At 39.1% G+C, this 15,089-nt stretch overlaps 1 protein-coding gene across 6 annotated transcripts in view; it reads left to right on the forward strand.

Annotated features, from left to right (window-relative positions):
• The window catches only part of LOC124863673 (protein phosphatase 1 regulatory subunit 1B-like), a 30,399-nt gene that overhangs the window by 6,362 nt on the left and 8,948 nt on the right, over positions 1-15,089 (forward strand). For 3 of the 6 annotated variants that reach the window (XM_047358099.1, XM_047358101.1, XM_047358103.1), the window contains exon 2: positions 14,416-14,502. In XM_047358099.1, the coding sequence (XP_047214055.1) occupies positions 14,416-14,502 (87 nt within the window). The remainder of the gene's footprint in view (positions 1-14,415; positions 14,503-15,089) is intronic. The other 3 variants (XM_047358100.1, XM_047358102.1, XM_047358104.1) reach the window with 1 other exon arrangement.

The following is a 15,089-nucleotide window of genomic DNA, read 5'->3' on the forward strand; positions in this document are numbered from 1 at the left end:
GATGGCCAACTTTTAGGTATCAAGCAGAGACCAACAGATTTTTATTTCATGATGCCAAGCACACTAACATTTTCCCAGGGCCTTTGGAAGACAACGGGGCTAAAGCATAACAGTTTCCCATTGTACATAGTAGTGGTTGTGAGGTGCTTTTCATGCTTTGATTAATGCCAGACCCACTTGGATAGTTTGTTTCTGGAAAGTTTAGTCTTTCGTACCAGGAGCGTCTGAGGGACGCTTTCAGGTAATTTATTACAGTTTTTAAAATGGGCTAAACTGCCTGGACAGACAGTCACAGCTGCTGCTCATTTGGAAAGCTATCACAAAAAGCTGTCCAGTATGAGCAACAAGCAAGGCAGATTGCTATCCAGTATGTTGCTTTGTATACATGAGACAAATGCAGGATCACAGATTAAGACAACACACAGGGAGAGAGTACGATGTGCTGTTGTGGTTACACAATTGCTGAGCAAGATAAGATTTAATAAGATTTAGGATCACATCTATGTCTGTAAATCAGATGTCATTTCCTCCCTTTTTCACTTTCTCCTTTTGGTTTCCAAGATAGTCCATTGCTTTCCCACCGTAAGAGAACTGCACCAGGGTTCACTTGCAAGTAAACTGAGACCTTTCAAGCGGACCAGAGTTAGCATGTATGTTCCTTACCAGTGTATGGTCGAGCTTTCACACAGCCGAATGAAGTGGACTATCTGAAGAAATAACCTCTGGTCCGCTTAAAGCTAACCAAACAGCTCTGTTGTGAAATATGCTTCAAAGCAGCCTTTAGATGCTCTCTACATGCCAGTCACTTGTATTTTCTACCCTCCCATTACATCTGTTTGCTTTAGTTAGTTGAGAATAATAGGTAAATTAAACACTATTTATTTTATTTATAGAGTGTAGAACTAATTGATTTTGGAAGAAATTTAATTTTTGTTAATTTGGGATTTTTACTCCACTTTAAAAGTACTCAGATTAAAGCATAGACTTCTAAACATGCATCTGTTGAGATCTATTGTCCATACCCGCTTATCTCTGCAGGGTCGCTGGGGTGGCTGGTAGTAATGTCCAGCAGTCATTGGGGTAAATATTTAAGTTAAATTACGCCAGAACAGTAAAAAGTGTTTTTTTAAGCTTTTTTATGGATCTTTACGAGTGGTGTCAGCATATCTGGTGGCCGCTGTAGGATGCATTGCAGCCATGAACGCAAACATTTCATTTGTCCTTTATTACATTTGGGTAAACATATCATTGCAGTTGAGTAACAACAGCGGCTCCATCCTCTGTTTTGCAGCCTGTTGACCTCTGGAACCACACACAGCAATACAACAGAATCTGACTGCATGAACAAGGGAAGCAGAATCACCTCAGTGACTGCAGGGTCTCAGCCGTGCTTTTATCTATAAAATAACTTTGATTGGCACCTCATCTGCTGTGCACCATGGCTTGGCAGATGGCTTGCTGTCACTCATCTGCACACTAAGGGGATGGCAACCTCTTGTCCTAACAGTTTCCTGAAACAACAGGATGATCAGCTAATTAAATAAATGCTACATGGAAATCTGGAGGCAGAAGAGAGGGTGTTTTCTGAGTATGATTGTATATGGTTGCAGCATAATTATGACACCCATTTGGGGGTCATTGGAGAGCCCCTCTGGATACTATCTGCAGCTCATCTGTTTTTTTTTTCAGTTAGTTAGAAGTAAGAGTCAAAGGTCACTGCAAAAGTGTTCTGTGAATGCTAGAAAGTGACATGCAGCAGCCTCTCAGACTTGAGGGAATTCAATAAAACCATGTGCCTGGATAGGAATGAGTATCTATTGTTTTGGTTGCAACTGGTGCAGAAATGTCCTTGAACTTTGTGAAAAGCAGCTTTAAACTCAATAAACACTTATTACTCAGTGCAACCTACCCGGCACTGAAGAATAGATACAGACTGAAACTGTCTGACAGAGCTGGCTGGTCACATGATGTCTCTGATTGCTGCTCTTTGGGTGTTTACTTTATGGAAACATTTGACCTGCCAGCTTTGTGTGGAGGATGTTTGGGTTGGTAGCAGCAGTTCAGTTTAGAGAGCAGCCTATAGTCTGTCCAATTCTCTGACTAATCCAAATGAAAAAATATTGAGGATACACTCACCATTAAAAAGGGTTGGTTTTTATATATATCTTAAACCACACAAGCAAAAAAGTTAATCATATTTAAATATGGTAAACATTCCTAAACTAGGTAATAAACTAAGGCATGTGACGTTGCATGTATTGCATATCCATGGTTACAAAAATGGGCTATTTTTCCACTGTACTGTTTTACTGAATTCTTTGCAAGGCAGTACTTAGAGCGTCACATGAGACCTGGCCATCTCATTTTAAAATGCTGGCTGGGGGCAGGGTGTGATTCAGAGAAAAAGGTTGACTTTATGACCTTTTTTTTAATTGAGTTGCTCTTCAGAGTTCAGCCTAGCTGAAGATCACAGCAGCAGAAATTGAATAACACTGCAGGAGAGCACATTAATCCGAGAAATGTGAAGAACTGGAATGGATGAGGGATTCTATGCTTATGAGACTTAAATCAATTCATGCTGAGGAAGCTTCCAAAGGCTTGATTGTGATTGTTGTATGGTGATTTTAAAAATGTGGAGAAGGCTGCAGTATTTAGCATGAAGTCTAATTATAGTTCTGGTGAGAAGTTTGCATACGTCTATCATGAATATGATTTAATTCAGGCTTTTTATAATAAGTTTTAACCATCTTTTATCCCGGGTGGAATTATTAGACAAACATTATTTGGTGAACAGGTTATTTTTTATTTTTATTTATCTGGTGTAACTCTGGCTGGATGTTTGTCTGTTCATGGCAGAATCTATTGAATAATCTGGCGTTTTTTTAGGCATAATCCACAATTTGTTAATAGGATTGAGGTCAGTGTATTAGTTCTATTCCAAAACCAGTGTTGATGTGTTTTGGATTATTGCCCTGTTGAAATACCCAATTGTTACCAAGTTTAAGTGGACCTATACTGTCACCTGTCAAACTGTCATTAGTGTGTTCAGGATCAACCCAATAGCCACCAAGTATCAAGGCTGCCATGAACTAGTAAATGCTGGAACAACATTATCTAATTACCATGAACTGCAAAGAAAGAACCCCTGCTTCAGAATCCCAAACACCTTTAAGCTCAAGTAAGATTTTCAGTAAACCACGTGGACAAGCCAAATGCCTTCTGGAGAAAGCTTGTCCATTGCTAAAAAAAAACCCACAAAGTTTCTCTGCAACTTGCTTATCCAGATATCAGTGGAAATGTATGTTTATATTTGAACCTCTTTAAATTAATTTGACCCAGAGTGGATTAGAAAAAAAAGAGTAAATTAAAACCTATGCAGCTAATTCTAGTTGTTTAAAAATCATTGCAGTTGTATGTTGTATTTCTAGGCCACCCCCTAATAAATGACTGAAATACATAATAAAAAGCACAACATAAATATGAAGATCACTATTTTATGCAGATGCTTTTATCCAAAGCGACATACATCTGAGGATATAACAATGCAGTTTATATCAAAGTTAACAATAAGCCCTTTAGAAGGAAGACCACTAGTCAGGTTCAGCTAGGGTTGATGGTGTAGAAATTGAGTGCAGGCATGGGAAGGTGTGCAGAAAGAGCAGTAGAGGGGGTAGTGAAGTACAGGGTAGGTGCTAGGGAAGGTGATGATTTTTGATGACCAGGGTTTAGAAGAGTTTCTTGAAAATAGACAGTGATGCCCCTGTTGTGGTAGCACTTGGCAGGTCATTCCACCATCATAGAACAACACATGAAAAGAGTGTGGATTGTCTTGATCATGATGTAGGCAGTTAGCCAACAATAACACTGAGGTGACTGAGTCACGCCATAAGCCCTTGTGAGAGCATACAAGTGGATGAATGTCTGCAAATGTTTCACCAGGCAACTTAACACAGTTGTTATTTGCCTTTAGAAGTTCTATATTGTAACAGTAGTTTTTAAAAAAGTGATGTTCTATGAAGTACTAATCAGTAGTCAGCAAAGTTATTATCGTTAACAAAAACGAAATAACGAAAACTGTAAGTAAAAAAAATATTTTTGATGTTGATAATGAGTGTTCACAAAACTAATGAAAATTTACTGATTTATTGAGGTGATGCCCTTAGTTTTTGTTTGTGTGTCTCATGCATTAGTATGAAGTCTAGGTTCTGGTTGTTTTTCTTTTCTCGCTGTGCCACATTATTCCATTAGATGGCAGGTAGGTCAGTCAAGTCACCTGAGTTGATGCAGTACGTCCGCACCTGGCGTCATGTCAGCAAAACTGGAGAGAAAGAGCCACAGTCCAATTTTAGGATTGCTTTGATATGATTGTGTTTTGGATAAAAGCATTTGTATTATAGTTGAATGAGATAAAATATGTTGTAAATTATTAAGGGAAAAAATCCCATGAACTTTAAAAATAACTTGAAAAATCCCACAAAACAGCGAACCTAACTTATCTTGAGAAGGTAAAGGAGCATGAGGAACCCTCATCCACAGGATGTAGTATGTAACTCGTATTACAAAAAAGACTAAAACTATAAATTAAACTAATAAAAACTAAACTGAAACTAAGCATTTTCAAAAATTAAAAACTAAACTAAACTAGCACACAAATGCTAAAAACTAATTAAAATTAAAATAGAATTGAAAATCTGAAGTCAAAACTAAATGAAAATAAAAACAAATGAAAATTGCAAAACTATTAAAACCTTGGTAGTCAGCACCCTACCTGTAGGTAACCTAAAGGTTGCTAGAGCAAATTGAGGGAACTCAAGTAGAATAGGAGGAAAGCTGATGGTTAATACAAATGAGATAGAATTAAGGCAGATTTTTTTACAAACAAACTTAATGAAATTCTCCACCTAAAACTAGTAGATCAAATGAGAATGTGAGGAACCATGATGGACATCAATAGCAGACATTTATGGGCAAATGGAGTGATGATGGGGTTAGCTCAGAGATACTCAGAACACCGACAGCAAAGATGGAGCCAGGCTAATTTAGCAAGCTTGTTAGCACGCAATGTGGCTAGGTTGTTATCTCGGTGAGCCAGCTAGATCTCTCGTGGTCAAGAAAAATGGGAATACAACGGTGCTAAAGCATAACAGTTTCCCATTGTACTTAGTAGTGGTTGTGAGGTGCTTTTCATGCTTTGATTAATGCCAGACCCACTTGGACAGTTTGTTTCTGGAAAGTTTAGTCTTTCACACCAGGAGCGTCTGAGGGACGCAGGATTGAAGTTATCCCATTATCCACGGTAAGTTTGGCCTGCACAAAAAAGTGTCCATCTCCTTGGTCCAGAGAGCTGCAAACTGGCATTGCAAACTGAGATGTAGCTGCGTGCATGAGCTCCTTATATAATCTCATTCTGTGACGTTATTGAAATCCCAGAACTGCAATGAATGCTGAGAGGTTAAGTCTGATTAGCCTCCTTTCTGGTAATGGTGGTCAAATACAAGGAATCTGAGTATTCAAAAAAATCTTTGCAATTATGACAGCAAAGATTACTTGGCTTTTTTAAGAAAGAGACAAAGGGACACAACCCATGTGACAACTCCAGAGACAAGATAATCGACATGGTGGTGCACAAGCAATAACTCTATTACGTTGGAAAGCGCACTTCACTACCATATGAACAACAACTATAAAAACAAGGATGGGTAATGAATAAAGCAGCATTACTTTAGGACATCTTTATAGGAACTAAGCTTGAAACCTACTAATTCTCAGTCAGGATAGACAGTCGGCAGTGGGGTAACAGGTGATAGTAACCACTGTGGTAGATGAGCAAATTGTGAGAGATTCTGAAGCATTTCTATCTCATGTGTCAGTACAGTGCTGTGAGTAGCACAGCTTGAATGAAGCCCAAATGGAGCCAGAGCCCAAAGAGTTTGAGTTGCAAGTTAGTCAACCTTACCTGTTTTAGTCAAAGTTTGACTCAGATGCTTCCATGCCATGATTGATAGTGATGTATGGAAAAGCAGAAGCAAACACTGACAAAGACAACAATCATTTTTAGAACACAATTGACTTTGAACCTTTCCATTTGATTGGTATTTGTGGTTGTTCGCTGCACATAAAAGTGGCTTGTATTGTCTTATCAACTCATGCAACATGCCAACACAGTGGCAGGACAAACAGCTTTGTGATAAGTACAAAGACAAAGCAGTATAGGGAATTAATGAAGAAACTTAAATGAACCACTTCTATGTGGCTGTGCAATGTTTTCTTTGGAACTCCCTGTCCTTGCATTGACTGTATTTTGGCAATGGTAAAGGCTGCACTGCCAGGCAGACATGGTGAGGGTGACTGGAAGGACTGGCCCTGATAGTAAATACATCTGTCTGGTGATCAACGTCACCAGTAGTTACCCCCCACAGGACACATTAAGAAAAACAACTTGGATCAAAAGGATTGCTGCAGATCTTCAACGATGAAATGTTGTCCTTCCAGTGCACCCTGGTCCTATTCACTAACTTCTTCCATGTTTTCTCCAGTCAATCCAGAAATCCACACAGTATTCCCATGTATACCTCAGATACACTATATTTCCAAAACTATTCAGTGACACCACCAAATCAATGAATTATGGCTGCAGGTGTACAAAGTTTAATGTGGAGAAATTTGACTGACCAGCATCTTGACCCCAACCTTTAGAATGAATCAGAGTGGAGGCTGCAATGCTGTTTTTTCATGAACACAGTCCTAAACCTTGTGGAAGGTGATTACAGAATAGTTAAAGTTGCTATTGCTGGCAATAGTTGGTACATCAAATTGGACCTTAAACATGAAAAATAGGATGTCATCAAGGGTCATGTACATGTAAAAGCAGACGTGCAAAGGTAGATGGACAAAAACATATTCCAATATAGTATATTTTGCTACAACCTTACAGAAAACAAGTATAAAACAAAAAAGTTGATTAAAAACATGTAAATGAAAAGGGACAAAAATGAAAAATACAAATAGATCTACTCAGAAGAACTCTGAACAATCTGCTCATTTGCTTAAGAACATGTTTATGGAAAGTTCAATTTCACTGCATTAACAAGCAAATTCTGACCATGCCTTGTTGATGTATTGATTATAAACTATATCTTAAGTAAGTTTGATCAAAAATTGTTGAAAAGTCTGGCTATTAGCTCTAAATGTTAATTACAAGACTTAATGACTTTACTGGAAAAAGGAAAAGTGAAAACTATTGTATCTTTTTCTCAAGCTTACTTTATAAAAGATATGGCTGTAACACAGCTATCCCCCCTTCAAAAAACACTCAGAAAGAGAAAGACGTGTGAATCCCCATCCAAAATAGACTGACTGAATGGCTCCTTGCTTTGTGTTAAATATTTTTTCTTGCATTCATTGGGTTTGGTCCTCCTAAATTTCTTGAATTGGAAACATTAACCTCATGTAGCTTTAAAGATCTATTTTAAAGGTCTACTCACATTGATGCACTCTATTTATCATGGTTTTGTTTAACACAGCCTGCCTGTGGACTGATGTCATAAGCACAAATCAGTATTGCACAGATCTTTATCTATCCATCAGAACAGATATGGATTTATTCCACTAGAGCGTTGCAGGTTCATATATCATCATATGTACTTGACTGATGCCCCCACCATATCACAGATTGCTTGATAAGATGACCTGATGTAATGTACACAAGTGTGTAATGGACACAAGGGATGGAAGAAAACAGGAAAAAGAGATCCGAGTTGTGTCTCAATTCGTACTGCCTTTGCGTCGAGGTCATACTTCCCAGGAGACACTGGTTGTCAAGCACCATTGCAGAGTTGTACAGGCTTTCTGTCTCATCCTACCGAATCCCAAGAGGCACCTCTGATCTAGTTTATGCTGTCCTACTGCAGCTGCTTTTTATAGGACTGGTTTGAGTGTACCAGCTTAGAGAGCACAGCCTCTAGGGAGTAGACCCAAATCAGCCAATCTGCACCTATAATGCTAACAAAGACTGTCCTCTGCCAACACACACACACACACACACACACCCAGAAAACACAGAAAAATTTAGTTTCAACAGTGACTCATGACCCCAAGACAGCCCTGTCACAGAGCCCTGGGTGCCTAACCTTTTCCCCGATATTAAACTTGACATGTGTGTAAATATACTTTTATGAGTTTCTCATTTACAGTGGCTCTCAAAAGGTTGTACAACCATCATTAAAAGTCTAGTTTTGGGGTTTAGACATAAAAAATAGATAATAGTAAAGCAAATCTGTTCAGGGGAAAAATATATATATTTAAAAAACTGCAGTAACATGGCTGTGCACACTTATAAACTAATACTTTGTCGCAGAACATTCTTAAGTTCATGCCTGACATCAATTGTTGTGAATCCAATTAACCTAAAATAATGTTCAGATGTCCCGGGAGGATTTCCCTGCCATTTGCTCACTTGCATCCTGCTGCTGAAACCACAGTTTGCAGAGAGGCTACACAGGATCAAAATAATCTCACTTTACAAAGCTATCAGACCGGAAAATGGGGCAAACCCTCCACAGCATTATGTATATATACATATATATATATACACATATATATATATGTGTATATACACTCACTGGCCACTTTATTAGGTACACCTTGCTAGTACTGGGTTGGACCCCCTTTTCCCTTCAGAACCGCCTTAATCCTTCGTGGCATAGATTCAACAAGGTACTGGAAACATTCCTCAGAGAGTTTGGTCCATATTGACATGATAGCATCACACAGATGCTGCAGATTTGTCGGCTGCACATCCATGATGTGAATCTCCTGTTCCACCACATCCCAAAGGTGCTCTATTGGATTGAGATCTGGTGACTGGAGGCCATTTGAGTCCAGTTAACTCATTGTCATGTTCAAGAAACCAGTCTGAGATAATTCATGCTTTATGACATGATGTGTTATCCTGTTGGAAGTAACCATCAGAAGATGGGTACACTGTGGTCATACCACCACCACCAGCCTAAACCGTTGATACAAGGCAGGATGGATCCATGCTTTCATGTTGTTGACGCCAAATTCTGACCCTACCATCCGAATGTCACAGCAGAAATCGAGACTCATCAGACCAGGCAACGTTTTTCCAATCTTCTGTTGTCCAATTTTGGTGAGCCTGTGCGAATTGTAGCCTCAGTTTCCTGTTCTTAGCTGACAGGAGTGGCACCAGTGTGGTCTTCTGCCGCTGTAGCCCATCCGCCTCAAGGTTCGATGTGTTGTGGGTTCAGAGATGCTCTTCTGCATGCCTTGGTTGTAACAAGTGGTTATTTGAGTTACTTTTGCCTTTCTATCAGCTCAAACCAGTCTGGTCATTCTCCTCTGACCTCTAGCATCAACAAAGTATTTGCAACCACAGAACTGCCGCTCACTGGATATTTTCTCTTTTTCGGACCATTCTCTGTAAACCCTATAGATGGTAGTGTGTGAAAATCCCAGTAGATCAGCAGTTTCTAAAATACTCAGACCAGCCCTTCTGGCACCAACAACAATGCCACGTTCAAAGTCACTTAAATCACCTTTCTTCCCCGTTCTGATGCTTGGTTTGAACTGCAGCAGATCATCCTGACCATGTCTACATGCCTAAATGCATTGAGTTGCTGCCATGTGATTGGCTGATTTGCGTTAATGAGCAGTTGGACAGGTGTACCCAATGAAGTGGCCAATGAGTGTATAGGACAATAGTAAGGATTCAGAAACGGCATTTCTCCAAAACCGATGAAAAGAAAAGATAAAAAACGTTCAATAACAGCAACACTTCATCAAATCCACTCATTAGCTTTAAATAAACTGAAATAATACTTTTTGATGATATCATCCCTGTGCTCTCACCTGTGGCGTTGGTAAAAAAGAAGCCAGAGCTTCAGCCCACCTTGTGCAAGTCTGCTGTAACTGGTAGTGAGTCAAAAACATTTATGCTCATGGTGCTGAGAAGGGTCGAGAGATTGGGAACAAGGGATTAAGATATGTAGAGGAGGGAGGGCACGGAAGGATAAAGCATAGCTGGAGTAATCCCACATGCTGTGTCCCAGTGTTGCCGTAGCTGAGGAAGTCACATATGATGTTGCGTAACTAAGGCAGAGAGGGGTGGTTTTAAGGCTGGAAAATTACTAGTCACTCAATGTTAATGTCATCCTAAAGTGGACACGTCGCCACCAGCTCTGCCACCATCAGCGTGAGTGCTTACTGTAAACTCTATAATTTGGCATAAATGTGCATAAAATGTGCTCTCATTTTATATCATTTATGTCAGTTTACATGAATAGATGACCAGATTAGGACTACACTTAAGCTTGGTTTGGGTGAATACAAGAATACAATCATGAATGGTGTCAGCTGTAATTAAATCATTTTGGAATCAAGTTTTGTAATCATTTTATCCCTCAATCCTATTTGTGGCATTTCAGTAGAAAGGTCGCATTGAAAATATAAATTAGAAAGACAGCAGTAACAGACAGAAGCTTGACAAATGTATCTCATATTTGTCAATCTTGTTTAAATCCATAGTTTTTTGACTTGTTACATTAAGAATTTCAAGCCATTCAAAGACAAATATATACTGCTCCTGTATTGTTTCAAGTTAAATAGCTCTAATTCTCCTGTGTCTGGTCGTGTCAACACTTGGTGTCTACTATCACTTCTTGACCCCCTCAGGGTGCTCTCAAGGGCAGGAAGCAGGTGCCAGGCAGGTGTCTGTGCTGCAAGATGCCCCAGGCTTCCACATCTCTCCAGGACAGAGACGGAAATGTCGGATGAAGCCTTGTATGTATGTACGCTGACAATCAAGAGGGAAAATTAAGAAAAATAGGAACAGATGTGTCAGGGTGCAGGGGGAAATAACATGATTGCAGTTACAGTATGATGCAAAGAAGAAAGGCAGATGAGGGTAATGTCACTGTCGAGGAATGAAGGATGGAAGTGGATGTAAACAGGATAGAGGAAGTGCGATGGAAATGAGAGGAGAATAAGAGGGAGAGGGATAGAGTGTGACATCCAGGAGAGAGGGGAAAACTCGAGGTTGCATGATGGGATTAAAGCACGTGTCTGGTGTCATAAACGTGCCTGAAATCCATTGCGGTGTACTCTGTTTGGCTGATTGGGACAGAGGAGGGTGTCCAGCACTGTGCTAAAAAAGCCGCTGCTTTGGGAACACACTCCTAACTGCGATGACACACCAAAAAGGACAGAAGGAAAACAAACACAAGTCTCATTATGGAGTTATTGTACACAAAATATAGCCAGGATAACTCCCTACCTACAATGCAATGTGGTGCCATAAACAGCATTGAATGACAGTGGATCATGTCATTGGCAAGACTGACTTCTTCCACAGAGGACACATTCAATAACGTTCTTGTTTCTCTTGCCAGTTCCACTTAACTAAACAGCTTTTTTTGCTGATGTTAGACACCATTCATTCTGCATTTCTTGACAACATCACTTGAAGTAATAAGCGCTGTAAACAGCCTTTCTTGTTGAATTGCACAAAACATTCTTGTAACATGAAAACTCCACCCTGACCTAATCTTATTAGCACAAATTATTTACTTACTGTATGTTGGAAAAAGTGGCTTGTTAAATGTTTTCCCCTTAGTGGAGAGACTTAGTTAAATTTCAATTTTAGTTGATTGCAGTTCCTAACACTTTTTATGTTAAAAGAACAGTAGAGATTGACTTGGGGAGATGTTAAAAGGCAAATAGGATGTTACTTTTTGTGTATGTTTACATATTTCATACCAGGTCAATTCATGCCCACATAGGGAATGTTTTGGAGCCACTTTGACAACAAATTATTTAAAGTATTTTTTTTTTGTATTCTGTGCATTGTCTTCAATAAGGAAATGTGGTTATTTAGCTTATATTAATAATATTTATTAGCAGGAGATTGCTTTGAGTTTTTTTGGTTTGATTAGAGGTTATAATCTCTCATTCATTGGACTCGACTGGTAAAAATAGGGATCAGAATCAAAATAGGAAATAGGAAGTATTATAAAATGTTCAGAGCCTCTAAATTATATTTTATACTTGAGTTTTTGCACATTTCTATCTCAATAATTCAATAATTCAAGGAACATACTAAACTATCGAGAAATAAATGGTACATGATAGTGAAATAAAACTAGTTCAAGCGAGTTTGTTTATAAGTGCAAAAATATTAACCTTTATTTCACCAGGAAAATTACATTGAAGTTAGAAATCTCCTTTAGAAGAGAAACCAGGTCAAGACTCTCAGCAGCGCACAGATGTACATGACATTGTCATGATTGAGGGTAATTGAGTTTTTGTTTTAGGTTTTCTCTGATTATGTTCTCCAAAATGTGATTTTGGATCCTGTTTCTGATCATTTTTCAGGTGGTGGTTAAATTTGTTCTCTATGTTTAGTTTCTCATGCTCCTTGTATTCTGTTTTGAGTGCATTTAAGTTTGTTCTGTTATAGCTATATTTCTTGGGTTTGATTGTGTCCTTGTTTATTTCCAGCCATGTTTTGTGTTCACTCTTGCAACAGCCTGTAATGAGCATCATTCGTTCCACCTGCACTATGTCAATCAGTCTCCCTGCCTCTCCTTTGCCATGCCCATATTTACACTGTTATTCTGTTCATTCTTTGTGGAAAGATTTTTTGTTACATTAAAACCTTTTAGTCACCACAACTCTGCCTTCCCGTCTACATTCTGGGGTCCGAAAGCCATCACCTTCATGACAGACATTGACAATTGAACATGGAATTCAAGAAAAGAGAAAATTAAACACCATCATAAATAGACTAATAAAACATCTCTGTAACCTGTTGCATGCAGATTGAGTGAAAACTGAAAAGATTTCCTTTCGACTTAGTTTGGACATTAGACTTGTAAAGTAAAAGTACAACAAAGAGAATACCCTCTAGTGGCTTTTCCATTTATGTAGGCCAACAAATAAGTAGGAAGCAGTCCAAGCATGACCTTATAAATAAAAGTGTGCCAGTGACAGAGTCTACAGGTTACCCAGTCTGTCCACTCAACCCAAGCGCAAAACTTACAGTGATGCGGGGAAACCTTTTAAACCTGCCACATAAACTGTATCCAGTGAATGAAGACATTTAGGAGAAGCATGCATTTATAAAATGTTACAACAATCCACCACAGACATGAAGTAGCATCAGCCAGTCGCTTTTTAGCAATAAGAGACATGAATCAATTCTAAAATAACCTTTTAATTTCAACGTCCTCACCAACTGTTGAACATGGGGAGCAAAAGACAATGAATAACCAATCCAAAATCCGAAAATATTTATATTTTGACAAAAAGAAGGAGGAAAGAAATGTCTGGATAGGAAATGGGGGTGCAGATTAGTGAAAGGGTGGACTGACCTATAGCCATGAGAAACATTGGTATAAAGTCAGAAAGAGAGGAGATTCAGCTGTAGCATAAATGCTGCACTTTTCACTTAAATTCAGATTCTGAGAAAAAGTAAATTGGTGCTCCAGTTAATTGCACTAGGTAAAACAATTGAGGTGCAAAATTTAAACACCATTGTTATTTATTTATGCCCTGCGATGGACTGGTGACCTGTCCAGGGTGTACCCTGCCTCCCACTATAGACTGCTGGAGTTAAGCACCAGCTTCCCCGCGAACCACTATGGAAGAAGTAGTGGAAAATGACTGACTGACTGGTGACTGTTATTTATTTATTTACTAACACAATCTTTCAGATTATTCTAAACAGCTTAACTGATAACAAGTGAATTTATTGGTGTCTGTTTCTAGACGTCACAATAAAAGGTTCAGTGTTCATTTTATCGATCTTATCGATGGGATTATAATTTTATTATAGGCCTTTACACATACAAAGATGGACATTTGCTTGAAAACACAGAGTCCACTGTTTAGGTTAGCTTGTGTCTGAGGTTTAAGGTCGACGTGTACTTCACCAGACCCTTGCATTGCTCTTTAGGTAGCAAGATAGTTGACTTTAGCTTCCAAGAAGAAATATAAGGCTTTAGAGGCACCTCTGACTTTTTGTTTGTAAGTGGTTCCACATGCAAAATGGTGTTATATAAACCGAGTATACAGAGCTTTAGCACTATTAACTTAAGTCATAAGTTTAATAGTGCCTATTCAATTAGAAATATTTAAATGCGTGTTCCGCTCTATTGACTGTGGTGTGTTATCGGGTGCTAAAACTGGCCGGTTCATCATTCATCGGCCAACCCTGCTAATGAAGTCACAGAGGGCCTAATGTGTCCTCAGCCAGCATGAGGAGTCAACACTGTCGACATATTTTTCTTTCTTAAATTAACACACTGGTGTACTGAATGATATTAATAATACAGCATCAGCCACTTTGACTATTCATTTATTCATGGCTGCCCTTTATGTTTGCATGTTTGTTTACAGATCAGACGCAGGAGGCCCACTCCTGCCACGCTTTTCAGAGTAGCCGACCAATCTCCTGAGGATGATCAGTCCACTCATCAGGTAAAGGTGAAGTCTCAACATTTTTTCACTCTTTCTTTGTCTGTGGCTCATCATATATCCTCCACTTTTTTCTGTCCCATCGTGGCCTGTGACTGCAGCAAGTCAAGGCTGATGCCCATGATGCACTATACCTCCAGTTGTCCCACACCACCATCTTTATTTTGGAAAAAATCACAGCAGTGCAGGATATCAACATCTGTGATTTATCAATGGCCAGAGAAAGCTCAAAGGCCTTTTGTCTTTGCAGAATTCTGGGCAAAATATTTTGTAAAAGAGGCATCAGTCTTCTTTTTCAATTTCTTGGTGGAGACTAAATATCCAGGTCGTCCTTGCTACCAAAAACCCTGTTGTGGATCTCACTGAATTCCATACACAGAGTTGATGCAGCAGTCAATCAGCATTCCTTCTGCAGATTTGGGTGAGCCACTGCAGCCTGAGTTTCTGAACTTGTCCTTCAATGCGTGGTTGCTGTTGGCGTTGTTCACAGATTCTCTTGGTAATTCAGTCAGGTGGAGACACCTCATTTGAAAACTTTGAGTTGGTTAAAGTTTTGTTTGGAAAGGATCAGATCTGTAGAGAACTGAACGTTCCCA

Source organism: Girardinichthys multiradiatus, chromosome Y (genome assembly GCF_021462225.1).
Source record: "Girardinichthys multiradiatus isolate DD_20200921_A chromosome Y, DD_fGirMul_XY1, whole genome shotgun sequence".
Classification (NCBI taxonomy): domain Eukaryota; kingdom Metazoa; phylum Chordata; class Actinopteri; order Cyprinodontiformes; family Goodeidae; genus Girardinichthys; species Girardinichthys multiradiatus.